General features: G+C 40.7%; 1 protein-coding gene across 9 annotated transcripts in view; it reads right to left on the bottom strand.

Moving 5' to 3' along the window:
* The window catches only part of FAM13A (family with sequence similarity 13 member A), a 120,873-nt gene that overhangs the window by 39,050 nt on the left and 65,643 nt on the right, over positions 1-16,180 (bottom strand). For 8 of the 9 annotated variants that reach the window (XM_085058035.1, XM_085058038.1, XM_085058040.1 and 5 more), the window contains 2 exons: positions 10,219-10,260; positions 1,106-1,150 (listed from right to left, as the gene is read on the bottom strand). In XM_085058035.1, coding sequence (XP_084914161.1) covers positions 1,106-1,150; positions 10,219-10,260 — 87 coding nt within the window. The remainder of the gene's footprint in view (positions 1-1,105; positions 1,151-10,218; positions 10,261-16,180) is intronic. The other variant, XM_085058042.1, reaches the window with a different exon arrangement.

Below are 16,180 nucleotides of genomic sequence, written 5' to 3'. Positions count from 1 at the left end.
AAGAAGATGATTCACTGCTATCTCACACAGGGATGACAGTATGTAAACAGCAGCTCACTACAAACTCCTCACAAGCATTGTGACCAAGCATGGGTTTTTTTCTGAGTTCACGCTGTTTTCACACATTCCTGTGTCACGAATGTATCCACAGCCACCCTGACACCGTGTAAGACCCCTGTCACACCCACTGGCAGTCACAGGGCTTCCATACAAGCCACCACAAGGAAGCCCCTGCAGCTGCATTGGTTAAAGATGTGGGACTACTTGAACTCTCAACACAACCAAATCTTCATTTTGGTACTGACATTTTCTTGTAAGTCTCTTCCTTCATCGCAGGAAGCTTTTATGGGACATATAGAAACACATTTTTATACATCTCCATCCAAATGGATGCAATGCTTTAAGCAGTCTGCTGAAACAGAATGGGTTTTTCAAACATGCATGTCCGAAGTCCATGTATACCTTCTACTGTTTTTTCCATAATTAAAATGTTACTTCAGGCTTTGCTGGTTAATTTTTAACTGAATAGGTACAGTATGGGGACCTGTGCTTGGGCTGATTTCTCCTTTATAAAAACTGTGCTAAGCTGCTATACTTGAAAGCCTGCTGAGACTGCAGTTCCTGAAAAAGTCAAAAGACCTTAGCAACTGCAAAACCCCACGTGGCTTAACTAGGCAAGTATGTCTGTATTTCACTATTGACAAAGATCAGTTCTGCAAACCCATCAGCCATTGGGAATTTCCAGCTCCAGGAAAGGAGCCAACTCATTTTGGCTCTGCTCCTCCCAGTTACAGCAGTAAGGTCAAGTCACATCCTCTGCTGGGATGCAAACAAGAACAAGAGGATGACACAGAGCAAATAGCTTCTCTAAATATGCAAGTTCTGCCTAAGCAAAACATCACAGGCACAGTGAGCAAAGAACCAAGAGCCTGAGAAGTTTCCAGAAGGAAGTGATTTATTATCATTACAGATTAATTGCTTTGGGAAACACTGCCTCTGTTTTTGTTTATGTAAGAACAACTCTTACAGGGAAATCAAAGAATTACCAGCAATACTTTAAAAACCTTCAAGAAAGATATTTACAAAATTGTAAAAAAACACTTACTCTCCTGTAGCAGGAATGTTGTTATTGACTTGTGATACGTGAGCACTGTATAAAAGGAAAAAAAGAGAAGAAAGTTAGATTTTCTTATCAAAATAAAGTCTTAAAATCATTTGTTCTTTCCAGTACTAAAATTTAAAGGCCTGATCTGTCTCAATAACAATTGTGTACTCATGCCAAAAGTTTTTCCCTTTAAGCAATTTTCACTCCCACTCTGACGTGGCACACTTTGACAATGTCAGTATCTTCAAGAATTAATTTCCCTGTCATTCCCATGCAGTAGGTCAAGGTTTAATAGCTAGTATTTCAATCTCAACATGTTGCAGATTTGTTGTTTTCCTCTGAGCTTTCTGCTGCTGTTATTTTAGCCTCATCAAAAAAGTCTTTGCCTTTTGAGACTGACTTGAAAAGATATACACTTAATATTTAACTGCTCCCTCTCTTTAACTATTCTCTCTTTGAATATGCTCGAAGAACATACTCATGTTCTTTACTTCACATTTTAAAAAATAAAATCTATGCACTCTTCTCTCCCTTTCACCTCTGTCTGCTATCAGGCTCAGGAAGAGTTGACACAAATGTAGGTGTTATCGCTTGCTGTTAAAGCCCTTCTGAACAAGCTGACCTGGCACAGGTGTCACTGCTTTCTTCCCTCTGCCAAACTGAGTCCCACCCTGTCCCCTTTTCACCCACTGACTCAACTGACTCAGCCTTGCAGATAAGGTGACATTTTGCCTATTCATTCCTCCAGCGACCTCCGTTAAGTAAATTAAGCTACAGGCACAGGGGTTTAATTTCAAGTTATCTCCGTATCAGCAGAGTACAACTGGCTGATAAATCCCAGTAAAATATGGTCAGGGTACAAAAGCCGGGCTGGATGCAAGATCTGCCTCCTGCCAAAACAGCCATTCATTGCTTTCAGTCTTTACCAGTTTCTCTCAAATCATTTTGAAGCAGAACCATCACAAGCTGATTTGCCTTCGCTACCAAAAGATTTCCTCTCTGCTTCCCACAAATATTTTGCACTTCACTGTATGAGGCTAGAGCTATCTAAGAAGCTGCAGCAGTCTCAGATAAACACACTGTGTCTCAGATAACCACTCTGTGGCTTTACTTGCTTTGAATGTCACTTGGGCGGAAGGCAGGTGACAGAAGAAGAGGAAGGTAAATGAGGGGTCATTACAGCTAATTCAACAAAATCAACAAACCAGTGCAACTCCTATAGTGAATTACAAACCCCACAACCACCCAGCTGCAAATCAGACTCACAACGTGCTTCAGGCTGGCCCTGTTTGTTTACCTGGGGTCTAACCACACACACATTCTTGCTAGTCCTAGCCTCACTCAGTGCTACTCTCCAGTCCCAGCACAGGTCACTGGAGTGGTGGCACACCAGGAAAGCAGACATAGACTTGCCAGAATGTCCCACATTAACTGCACAATAATTGAGAAGTTGTGTCATTCAGATGATTTCATGAAGACACACAAACAAGTATTACTGTACTTATTATTAAAGGTATTTTAATATCTGCATACAGGAAACAAAATTCACAAGATCACCCTCTTCCGACATCTAACATCTTGACTCCTGACTACAGGATGGCTTTGCAATTAGGAGTGCACATTTCAGGCACCCCACTTGTTTTCCTGTTTGCTTACAGAAACTATGGCCTCTTCCCAGCCCAAAACTATTTTTTAAGACCTGGTCTTGCAAGGGAGATGTATTAGCAAGTAAGGTGCTAGTGTGGTAGGCTAATTCACATTATAAGATACAATTCATGCGCTTGCTACAGCTCTTACACCCATGGGAGTAGGTTAATGCTGCATCAACTTCCTATAAAATTTCTATGGAAGCCAAACTGGGGGTGTCTCATATCACACTTTTCTTCTCCACTTTTGTGCCAAGAATGTGGTAGTGGAGAGGAAGAAAGTATTGTTTGGATTTTGGTTTTTTTTTTAAAACACCCCTAAGGATGTATGTTTATCTACCAATACAATTTTTTCTAACAAACATCCCAATACATTCAGTAGCTGTCTACATTCACAGTTAGACAACTAACAACAGTTAACTGTGTGCTTTATTAACACCAATTCAATTTCAAGTACACTAACCCGACTAACTTGCAACAATACATAACAATTAACCTGCTGTATCTAGAAAAGCCCTATTCAGACAATATAGATTCTGTAAGAAAGACAGTAACATGGTGATTTTCAAACTATTGACAAATAACAAGGAAATACATATAGGTATATTACATGCCAGCTGAGTGGATGACTACAAAAAGAAGCTCTGACATTGTTTTTTTTTGTATTTCCCTTCTTCCTTGGATACTGAATCCAAGTTTATCCTTTTATTAGCTCCCTCTCAATAAGACAGAGATTTTACATCAGAGTTTTTTTAGATACACTAGCTTCCTTTTAATTCCACAATAGGTATCTTTCCTGGCTATTTAATTTTGAAGCTTAATTTAAATACATTGCTAAATTGCTTCACTTACTCTCCAGCAACCTTTCTTAAGCCCAGGAAGTTCACATCCAAAACAAATGGTGGAGGGGAGAGAGTCGCACAGTGGTTTTAGGATTCGAGTCTGCTGCAGGATAGAACAGGAGGTGCAAGAGCATGTTGGCAAACCCAGGCAAAGACACTGCCCTGTGAGGATTTCAGAGCCCAGAAAAGCAACCAGGCAGGCGGGGTGTATCCTGCAGGGTTTTCCAAACTTCCTGGGTGGCAAAAGTCGCTCTGCTGCCAGATTTCTGTGGAGCAGGCAGGGCGAGCCATGCCTAGAAGAGCCCTCCTGGCATGCCTGGCTGTGCAGGCAGCTGCCTTGCTCAGTAAATCATCCAGACAATGGGAATGTGTGCCCTGCTTCAGTTCATTATTTTCTCCTTACATCTGCTCCATTTCACTGGTACGTACGGTCAATTATCTCCACAGCTAGATTATCTTTATTAAATTATGCAGCTGCTGCTGCAGAGCATGCTGAGAAATACTGACTTTTGATAGAAATTACAGGTTCTCCTCTGGTGATTGAAGACAGCAGGACAGTTTCCCTGTGCTGGGGGACTTTTACTTTCAGAAAGCCAGCCAGAAAACCTGCATCATGGCACACAACTGTTTTACGTGCTATGAACTTTTGAACTGCTTATTTATGACCCTCATGCTTTTCCTTTTGGGAAGTCTGACCTCTAGCACTTCCCAGTTTTGTCTAACTTGTTTACCCAAGTCTTTTGCTCACTTTCAGAGGTGCTCCATCAGCTCTGGATAATGTCTTACTTCACACATAAAGTAAACTCACTGCATGGCCTCCTTTCTTCTGTTTCAGCCTCACGGATGAGAAGGTGGTATTTTCCATCACCATTAAATTTCCGCTGTCTCCCCTTAACTTGTACTCTCTACATTTAAAAGATGTGCACTGGAGTGAGAATTATCTCATACAAATACCTGCATCTTGTTTGGTCTGCATTGGGCATCTTGTGATTGCAGACAAATAACTGAGTTGGATATCAAAGCCCCTTCTCCTGATTTCTTTTATTCATGCCACTAATGAGCAAAGTATCTTAGCATCCAGGTAAAACAGGCAAAGGAAAAACATCAGACAGAGCAAACTGACATACTGGCACAGTATTTTCTGAGACTGGGTTCTAATTTATGAAGTAATTTAATTAATTCCTGACAATACTTAATGGCCTAATTCATGAGCTATATTTGCAATTTGGTACTAAGGTCACTTGTTGCTGAGATTTATTTACAATCCATCCGCTTTATGCAAGAAACAAAGGTCGGTTTTTTTCCTGTTTTTGCTTTTTCAAAAGCAGAGCACAACAGTAAGAAAGCCTCAACAGATGCAAAACCTTTTAACCATTTTGCTATTCCAGCAAAGTTGAAAATGTTTAAATGACTTTCATAAAACAGACGAGAAATTCCTGAAGTTCTCCCAAATAAATTATTTCAATCCATGACCTAGGATGTTCCTATTCATAGGTATTTATATGGTCAAAATGCTATCCACTCTCCACATTGTGACATGCAATACTGCAGACTCCTGTGGAATCCATTTTAAGACAACTACTTTATTTGATACACTTTAACCAAAGAGAAGGATTGTGATGGCATATAAAATGTGAAAATGAGGAGTTAAATAAATAAATAATGAAAGCGGTGTGCCCTTAGTTACTGGAATGGCCCATCACACAGAAGACACTTTCATTGTTTTCTCAGGACCTTCATAATTTCACAAACTCAGATCAAATTATCCTTCCTGTGAATGTGATACACTAGTTTTTACACTACCTTGTTACTACGCAGAAGACTAACCCCACTAAAAACAACTGTCTTCAGGATTCCTAATGTTTTTCACTTGCACATCCTCTATGATGGATGCACACTGACACCTACTGCTTGGAGCAGAGACAACCCTCTAGAGGATTCATACAGGCCACATGATTCAGCTTGGTGAATTTGCATGGCTGTGTCTGTGCAGGCTCCTCTGCAGAGGAGGGAAATAATCCTCAGGGAGCCTCAGACCTGCATGGCAGCTGGGCACCCTAAGCAGGGGAACCCAGAAGCCTGGGGTTTACTTTCACCCACTACTGGTGTGATGGACATGAATGTGCATCACATAATGTAATCATGATTTTTAATGGGGCCCAGCACTCCTCTGGACCTTAGGACCTCTTATGGCATGTCTCATGGAGGAAGAAGTGTCCAGTGGGAAGGTGGCCAAGCAAATTTCTAAGCAGGTGTGAAATCCAGAGCAAAGTTTTCCAGTTTCTTCAAGAAACTGACCTGAGAACAAACAGCATGAAAAACATCTTACCCAATAAACTTCAGGCTAAGAATACCTGACCTGCATTATTTAAAAAGAGCTGTCTCAAATAAAAACTGTTAAAGGAGAAACAGTCAGTTGGCTGTACTGAATAGTGCCAACAGCAGTATTTCTAGGAAAAGAACCAGGCAAAACTGTCCAACGCCCTGCCCTGAATGCAATCTTTAGCAGTGCCTGTGATGTCAGGTCTCATCACTGTTTCAGTTTAATGCTCTGCATGTTAACGAGGAAGCTCCACACTACAAAGCTTCCCGTACTATCACTGGCTTATCTCAGGACATACCCATCAGGGAACTCCTCTGAAGCCATCTACAGGACTACAGTCACTTCTGAAGCACAAAAACCAGCACAATGCATGCCTGAAGATCCCCTGCCTTCTAAAAACTCATTGCACACGTGGAGTGGAATTGTGCTTCCAGGGAATTGCCACTGCCAGATGCTGCTTCATTGCCTGAAACTGCCGAGTGTTTCTCAGTACTGATTACTCAACACAGCTGGCATTCACAGTCTCACTACAGAATTATGTAAGGAGCAGTACTGTGCTCTTTTAACAATATCAACTCCCTTTGCCACAAGGTTTTGTTACAAAGGTTTTGGAATGAAAACGCCCTTCAGACATGACTCCCTGGAACAATCAATCACCTAGCAAGGCTTTCCTCTTCTTTTAACTGAAATCAAGTACTGAAATCTTCTTGCCTGGTACTGAGCACAGCTGAGCCAACAAATTATCTAATAAAGGACAACAGAGAGGGAAAGGATAACCCTGGTCAGCAGCAGGTGAATGGATTCAAACCCCAGATCTTTCGAACTGGTCAAGCTGACCTCATCCTTATTACGCCCAGTGAAAGAGAGCTCCAGCTACAAACTTAGTAATTTTCTGCTGAAATATATTCATAGACTATTTGTACGAATTCTTTCTTGCATCAGAATTGTTATTTAACATAAACAATCCTTCCCCTCTGTCTAAAACCCAGAAGGAATATGTGTACTCTGGTTCATTTCTTATGGTAGATAGGACCTCCATGATCTTTTCTCAATCTTGCAAGAGTGTTCCCATTTCTTTAATCATCCTCACAGACCTAAAGCCACTGGAACATGAGTTACTTGGAAACTGTGTAAGGTCTCACCTGTCTCTTGTACAAGGGTATCCACACTTCTAAGTATACTGAAAATACTTCCTTTATATATCCACCATCATGTGATTAATTCAACTTGAGTATTTTCATCCCCTGCCTCACTTTCATGTCTCCATGAACAAGTATGCTCATGTCCTTTTTTTCCCCCTGGCATTTCCAAATGTGAGGAACGCCCTTTTCACGTAAAAGATTCTCATTAATAGACCTGAGGTATATGACTTTATATATATGACACCTAAATCAGTGTGAGTTTAAGAAATATTGTTTTTATTGGTGGCATTCTGACAGTTCTGACTTAAAAGTTAAGACCTTCGGCATTTGTCTTACTGTTAAAAACAGCAACCTGGGAAACATCTCCATTGTTAGCTGACATGGTACAGCACTGAATAATCAAGTCTCTGATTTGATCCTACCAAAACTGATTTATGGAGGTGCTGGTTTTGTCTGGGGTAGAGTTAATTTTCTTCACAGTGGCTGGTATGTGGCTGTGTTTTGGATTTGTGCTGAACACAGGGTTGATAATATAGATGTTTTTGTTATTGCTGAGCTGGGCTTACACAGAGCCAAGGCCTTTTTTGGTTTTTGTACTGGCAGGGAATTTAAAGGTGCATGGGAGGTTGGGAGGAGACACAGCCAGGCCAGGTGACCCAAACTGACCAAAGGGATATTAAAGACCATAGTATATCAAGTGGGGGGAAGAAGGAAGAAGGGGTGGAGGGGGGCACTTGGAGTGATAGCATCTGTGTTCCCAAGTAATCGCTACATGTGACAAAGCTCCACTCCCTGGAGATGGCCAAACACCTGCCTGCCCATGGGAACCACTGAATTAATTCCTTGTTCTGCTGTGCTGTGTGCGTGGCTCTTTCCTATTAACCTGTCTTTATCTCAACCCATGAGTTTTCCAGCTCTTACCATTCCAATTCTCTACCAAATCCTGCTGGTGGGGGAGTGAGTGAAGCAGCTGGTTGCTGGCTGGGGTTAAACCATGACAGAGGAACACAGTGTTCCTTCCGTCTGGCAAAAGCCAAGTATTATGCAGTGTTTGGAAGCTAAAGACCTCTTGTTCTCACTTACTTTATGTGTTGTATAATTATCTATATGGAACTACTGCATAAACACAGCAGTGACCGCTTTGTACCCAAACATTCATGATTCACTTGAAAGATTACTTGAGCAGTATTTCAAACTATGTAAGTGTGGCTGGTAGCAACAGCAAGAGATTTGACCATCAGACAGCTAAAGCAGACAGTCTCCCCTTCGTTGCCCATGATGTGAAACGCAATTCCTACATGTGATGCACAGCCTCTGGGGCAACAATCAGAACATTCAAAGTTACACAGAAAAAGCTGACCACCCACTCAAGCTCTCAGTTGTTGAAGCACCAGAAATTGCCCAGCCAGCACCAGCTCTCCTGCCAAATTAACTGCACTTGGCAACTAACCTCAGGAGGACACATTTCTGATGTGTTACAAACAGAGGCAAGACTTACAAGCTGTTCCCTTTATTTACAAGTAACTGTATCCCAGCAATGTTACAAAAGACACGAGCTTGGCATGAAGCCTGTATGTCAAGGTGTGCTGCTCCCTTTCTACTCCTACCAGCCATTTCTTCACTTCCCAGCTATGTGTTTATTCCTGACTGTTCCCTTCCTATTTGCCAGACAGATTCCCATGGAAACCCATCCCTGCATTTCAGTGGACACACTCATTCTTTGTTCTCCCCCCTAATAAGCGTAGATCTCTATTTAAGATGTTCAAACTTGCTCCCTTCCTCTCAGAAATGTCCTGCTTTGCTATCAGTTTTCTCAGGTCCAATCCTTGCTCCCCATCTCCTTGGCAATCTTGACAAGGTCAGCCAAAGAGAATCTCCTTCCTGGATCATCTTTCTATAATCCAGGAAAGGGCTTGGAAGGACAGTCTTTAGCAGTAAGACAGATGGAAATGTAATGAAAGCCTAAAATCATTTGAAGGTCACATTTAGACAGAAAGAAAAACAAAGGGGCAGACAATTTTCAATGGAAAGACAGGATGAAGAATTAAACCAAGGAAAATTTGAGACAAGGGAATGTATGCATGCAGCTACAAAATAATCTCCTGAAGGGAAAGGCAGAATCTCCTTGGACAGTTTGGAGCTTTTGAGGCACAGACTGAGCAACATCTGCACAAATAGATTGCAGGGAATGATGGTGCATCAACAGGAAGGCAGACAGGATCATGTAACCAGGCTAGTCCATGAACAATTCACTGACACGCAATTCTGCACAGTGTGCATTAAATATACTCTTTCTATGGTTCATGTTAGAAAAATTCTGTAAGAAAAGCTACAAAGATAAATAGGAATATATGCCAGAGATTAACAAATTTCAGACATCACTGTAAGAATTCCAATTATCACTCTTAGCACAAAAAGCACCACTGGGATTTCTTTTTATTTGTTTAAACTCTGCAGAGATCAAAGAACCCAATTATAATATCTGGCCCTTTCTCCTCTGCAGCCCTTCATTGTTAATTGCTCTGGCTCTCGTTCTTCCACTAAGTATAAATGAAAGCACTGGATCCGAGCCTGCTACTGAAGCAAGCAGAGAAAACTTTCACTGATGTCAACAGAATTAGACCCCTTTTACAAGCAGTGACTTTGCCATCCAGTTGGCAAAACAAGAAACAATTTGTTCAAATGCAGCACGAGCACCATTCCCTCCAGTGAGGCTTGCTGAGTACCCAGGCACTCTCCTGCTTTTCTGGGCTGCAGCAGGGCACCAGTTGCTGGATGGGCTGCTGACTCACCATCTGGTTCCTGGTTTCTTTCTGAGCAGTACATGCTGCTAGTTCCTCAAAGCCTGCAGCAAAAGTCTCTCCTGTGCCTGCAGATAAGCTACTCAGGCATCTAAGATACATAACAAACCACAGAAAAAGAGGAAGCCCATGTCCATCATGTAATAGAGTTTAAACCTTGGGCCTCTTCTCTAAATACAAAAAAAATCGCAACGAAGATGATATCTACAAAGACTCATCCCACTAACTGAGCAACAATTGCAACTGTAAAATTAATCCTCACTTTGATTACAGTCTGTTCAGCACTTCTGGCACCCCTCCCCACATTTAGTTCCAATAACGAGTCAATCCCACACAAAAAAAATAAACAGAGTAAATACCTCACGTAGAAGGGTGACATAGGCCGCTCATCTTCTTGGGAGCTAAAAACAAAACATATTTTTTAAGTTAGTATGCAGCTCTGTCTTGTATTTGCAGTTCAAGATACGTACTTTTAAAAAGCAGAGGTAACAAAAGTGAAATTACACCCATTGCAGAGGTAGTGCTTCAGTCTATATTGTCCTCTGGTTGATGCATGGAAGAAAGCTTTAAGTTATATTCCTTAAATCCTGGCAATCCAACTAATTTCTCAATGTCCACAAACGTGGCATAACAGATCTGCTAGACAGCCAAGAGTCATTCTGACTCTGCAACAGTGCTAGGCTATTCCCATAGCAACAATAAAGCTTTTTGCCAGGAAAACCAAGAGAGCCCTTTACTGTCTGCTGTTCCAGAATTAAACAATCTGCCTATTAAAGCCAAATTTGAGAAAAAACGAAAGTGACATCTTGAGTAACCAAAGAAACCGCCATGACTGTAGGTGTATGCATGACGCTACACATTCCCCAGTTTTATCAATCCTGTGATAAAGTTTATTTGAATGAAATTTCTGTAGCCTTGAGATCAGGCATTGCCACTGGCTGGACTGGAGGTCTCCTGACAAAATGTTGTGTTTTGGTTGTGAACTGGCTTGGCCCCAGCATAACTACCTGGCAAGTGACTGAGAAGCCTTCATCTAGCTCATCATGCCTGTGCTGACACAAGAATGAGCTGGGACACAGAATCACACACCTCTTGAATTTTAATGGATTTTATTTATTTGCTGATAAAAACTGCTCTAAGCACTCGATAAAGGGGGAAGGAAAAACTCTGTAGGACCCAGAGCTAGGAATTCAAGTATTCACAGATACCTTTTGCAGCTTCCATTGGAGCCAGCATGAAGCTCCTTCAGTTAGATGAGCTGAAACTGGCCTGCAGCCAGGTAAGCACCCTGTCCTCACACTGTGCAGAGCCAGAAGCAGATTTAACCATGGCTTATTTCCAGCCCAGCCAACGTTATAAGTGACCCACAAATATGAATGCCAAATTCACTGGGGGGGGGCAGGGCATGAGGGAGGAGGCAGGATGTGAGGGAGTCAAAAAGGCAGACAGAGTTAAGCAAGCCAATGTTCCAGACAAAGCAATCACAGGGACTCAACCCCCAGCTAGAATACAGAAAGACTCATAAATAGACATCTACAGAAAAGACCTTGAAGCATGTCACATGGGAAACACAAAACACGGATTTGAGGGTAACACCAAATACCACAGATGGGAAGGAAGAGAAACTGCCTCTGAAAATGGTGTGGTCTGCCAAAACTTCAACACCTCTGTAAGGTAACAGTGACTGGACAGCTTTAGCAGCTTCAAAGGAAGACTGGGAGCACAGCTGCTACTGGAAACTTTGCTGCCACTTCCACAAGCCTATCTTCAGTAGCCTTAACAAGCTGCAATTCCCAGAGCAGCTGCTGCTCGAAGCACACAGAGCAGTGCACAGTGGGTGAAGAGTGCCTGCCTATGAACTGAGGCCAGCAGCACCTGAAGGGTCTGTGAGAAACTCCTATGGCATTGAGACTGTCTAGAAAAAGTTGATGAAAACATGGAAATGCCCATTAATGCCTTTCCCTGAAGACAACCTGCAACAAAGGCATGGGTAAGAACCTCTGCCAGCTACAGGCTCCCTCCCGTGATGGCATGCAGTCTTCCAGCCAGCATATATACCACTACTTTATTTAGCACTTACAGAATATATATATATATATATTTTAAGTGTAAAGAAAGTACTTTTAACTCACAAAGCTGCCAGTGAAGTTTTTGTGCTATGTTCAGTTCACTGAATTAATAGCTGTACTTGTAATCTCCATGCAAACAAGTCCAAGTAGTGGACAGAAAACATGAAAAATCTTTTTTCACACAGAGGAAAGCTCACAGTGCCATTAAGATTGCTGTGCATCAGTGCAACTTCAAATGACAACACCAAATGCTGCTTTATGTGCAAGCAGCAGTTGCCAAAGCCACGCCAAACATGCTTTCTTTTCCATCATAAAAACCCCTCCTTATTTCAAGGTATGTAATTAACTTCCAAATCAAAGAAGTACAATCATACTGAAAAAGTCCAAATAATCTTTTACATTTATGCTTCCAATATTTGCTTTGACAGAGCAGATAGAAAAGTAGTATTCAGCAGGGACTCTGAATCTTCTTGGGTTTCCTTCCATTTCTTCCACAGCAAGTGCAACTGGATGCTTCTTAAATTCAAGCAAGTTTTCTAACTGTACAAAAATTTATCCATCCATACAAAGGAACTGAGGAGAAACAAATATTTTAAGCCCACTAGGTAAGAATGGCAGAGAAAAAAGCTCTTACAGTAGTCAGAAACCAAATATCAGCACCATTTAGATCAAGTTTCAAAATTTCACATGGTTGGTATTAACCGTATCTGTGAAAAACCTCTCTTGCTCAATAGACGTTTTATGGTTTTACATGAGCAGCAAATGAGCAGTAGCTGAATCTGGGATGAAGACCTTCAAGCTAACTAGTATGAAATCCAGACTTTTGAGAAAACCATAAAAATTTTCTAAATTTCTACCCTGCCCAGCAAATAATTTATCCATTAGACCAACAAGTTTAGTAGTAAATTAAGTTTTGGAGTTTTTTGTTTGGTGGGGGCTTTTTTATCCTCAAAGTTTTGTCCAGCTTTACACCTACCTTACGTCCAGAAGGCACTAAAATGATGACATAACTTCTAAAAAAAACCCAGTTATTTATTCAACTATCGCTGATCACCTGGCCAAGCAGGAGAGTGCAAAGTATAGCAGTCTTTTTTTTTTCTCAGGCATATAAACAGCTCTCCTAAGTCAAAGGATTAAACAGAAATTAATAGCTTCCATGAAATACTTGGGAGATCACCTGACAACTTCCTTCTTGCTAAAAACCAAAACAAATACTAGCAAAACTAAAAAAAAACAAACCCAAAACAAGAAAATAAAACAGCAAAACAAACTTGTTCTGTTTATTTCACAGGTAAAGAAGTAAAATTATGTATGTTTGTGACCACCACTGAGCTAATAAAAAGCTTGTCAGACTGGAAGGAACAGCAGTTTAGCCCATCAGTTAGTTTAGCACATCTTGGGATTTTCAGGCAAGTCCTTTCTGTCCCTGAAAAAGGAAATAGGAAAGCCTGGGTGAAGTCTAACTGTTAAACAATAAATTTCCATTACAGAAGGAGAGTTATCCTTTTTTGCCTCCCTCTTTTGCAACAGGAATGTCACAGGCAACCATTCACCCCGCACATTCTTAAACGGGCTATGATGGCCTTCCTCTTTTTCTGACATCTCACTGAACCATAGAATCCTTGAGGGTCCAAAAGATCTCTCAGATCATCAAGTCAAACCTTTGAATCACCTTGCCTTTCAAGCAGAAAAAGGGAGGTGCTGACCCTCTTGTAGAATCCACATTTAGATGGGAAGTTCCCAATTTATTTCTGTGCATAAGGAATACTCCTGTGTCAGCCCTCTCCTTGCTGGCCTGAGCTCCTACTGCAGGTCAGACAGCAGCTCAGGGTCCTTCCTCCTTGTTTCATTTGCACTTAATTATCAGCAGCTCTTCTGTCTTAGCTTCCTGGCACTGCAACCTCCATTACAAAGGTACTGCTGCTTTCATACTGCATATCTCTTTTCAAAACATAAATGGGACATTTAGTCGATGGAATAAAAAAAAAAAATACTCCAGATTTTGGCTTTGGGTGGTTTGGGTTTTTTTGGTTGAGTTTTTTTAAGTGATTTGTTGTTGTTGTTTTGTTTCTTCTTTTTTTTTTTTAACAATAATGAAAATGTACTTTGACTCATGGGTCAACATTTTGCACTGGAGGTGAAGGGCCTAGACAGTGGCAGAGTCTTGCTGCTCAGCCAAGGTCATGTTTTCCTAATGCCTTGCCATAGGCTCTGTTTGTTCTGACCTCAAATGTTAGATAAGGGAATGGCTCACTTTCTGTTCTACCACAGAAATTCTTGACTTCAAAAGAAATTTAATTGTTTTCTAGTGAGAATACTTTTCTAAGGCAAAGCAACAGCTGATTTTATTTTTAATGCAATCAAACTAAAAGGCATCGAAAAATTCAGTGACATCAAATTACTATTTACATCAAAAGTTAATGCAGGTTTTGGGGGGAGGAGAAGGAAGTCTAAGCTTGGGAGACTTCTTAAGACTTCAAACTTATCTCCCCCTTGTTTTCTTCTCATAATTTAGAACACCTAAGCCTCCTTGGATTAAAAGACACACAATATTTGCAACTACAGAGGACTATAACAATATTGTTTATTTACTTATTATGACATTCAACACTAACAACACTAAAAACAGCTTCAAGGAAACATCAATTTTGAGGCCACAGTAGTGCTTTTTGCCAAATATCTCATCTTATTCACAAATTTTTCAGCACTTCTTGACCCCCCCAAGTCATTTCCCCATAACAGTTATTTCAATCTTGCAAAAAATCCAAAATTGAAACAGCTCATGAAAATTTATTGCATGCTTATTTTCTCAATAGAGCTATTTACTCATAGCTTGTGCCTCACAGCAGTGGGTAAAAGGCAATGTTTTTGCAAATGAGAAATACCAGGCAACACAAGCTTTTGCCTTCAAATAAATCCTTCAAAATAAAGTTCCCTCAAATTAATATTGAGGTACATTATGCGAAAGAAGAAACCATAATCCCATCCTTGATGCAAGAGTAACCACAAATTTAATCTAACATCATAACACTGCGGTGATACAATGGTCGTCATTAAAGTCAGGACCTACCATCAATCCTTGAGCAATGCCACCCTTGCTCTATATCCTTTAACAGAGGGGGAGGAGGGAATGCTGTATATGCACTGTTTAAGAAACAAATGCTTAACAGCTATTTTCCTGTGAGAGTTATTTCCATGCCAACATTTCTATTTTCCCCGAAGAGTAACTTTAATAAGTCAAAACCATAACATGTTGTTTCAGGTATTTATCTCATCTTCACAATAGTTATGCTTATACCTAACCATGTATACCACTGAAACTCAAGTAAGCTCCTCAGCAAATGAGCCACATGTCAAATTTCAAGGCTGACAACCCAGCTACTTTATTCTGAACTCATATATTCTGCAAAAATATCATACTCTGCAAAATATCTCCAATTACTTGGGTGAGGGTGAATGGGTATTGGTTTAAATATTAAACTCTAAAGGAGCCCACTGTCTTCCCCAAAGCTGTTTCTTCAGCAGTGTTTGTCCTAAAGATCTCTCAACTAAATTACACTGAACAGGCATATATCCATAAGCACAACTGCACAGGCTGTGCGTGAGGGGGCACTGAGATTGAAGCATGTTACCTGAACAGGAAAAAAAGTACACTGAAGGCTTTTTGCACACCTCCTCCTACTTCAAAGAAACATCAGAGATCAGGGAAGTATAGGCTATCCCATGGCAAGCTGAAATGAGCAGAACTTCTTGCTGATTAAGTGCCACTGTGAGCAGATTTTCCATTTATATTAATATACCTGAATATCCTGGAGCCCTTGACAGCATAATTTTGTATAATTATTTTCTACTTACTATCCTCCTAGATTGCAAATATGTTTATCTTTTACAAAATGACGTCAATGTTAAACAGCTCACTTTTGTTGTTTTACTTCTTAAGCTGGCTGGGTCTTATTATGAAAGATGGGGCAGTGTCTTTTCTTTTACTTGTGGTTTGGCAATAGTCCTCACTAGGATAAAACTAGAAAATGGCTCAGAAAGAGGTGGAATGAACGTCCCAGCCAAAGTCTCACCTCTTCTCAGAATTTAACAGTGAAGTTGCATAACACCCACATACCTGTTGCATTATAATGGTGAAGAACTGTTACTAGGTAACCAGTGATTTCAGTTTCAGGATTGTTTGTTGAAAGCTTGCACACTTCAAATAAAGGTATCTAAGAGGCCAGCTTTTAGGTAAATATTCCTATTTTCT

The sequence above is a fragment of the Lichenostomus cassidix genome, chromosome 4 (assembly GCF_008360975.1).
Source record: "Lichenostomus cassidix isolate B80296 chromosome 4, HeHo_3.0, whole genome shotgun sequence".
In the NCBI taxonomy this organism is placed as follows: domain Eukaryota; kingdom Metazoa; phylum Chordata; class Aves; order Passeriformes; family Meliphagidae; genus Lichenostomus; species Lichenostomus cassidix.
Note: the sequence above shows the minus strand (reverse complement) of the source record. Positions and strands in the feature narration are given on the sequence as shown.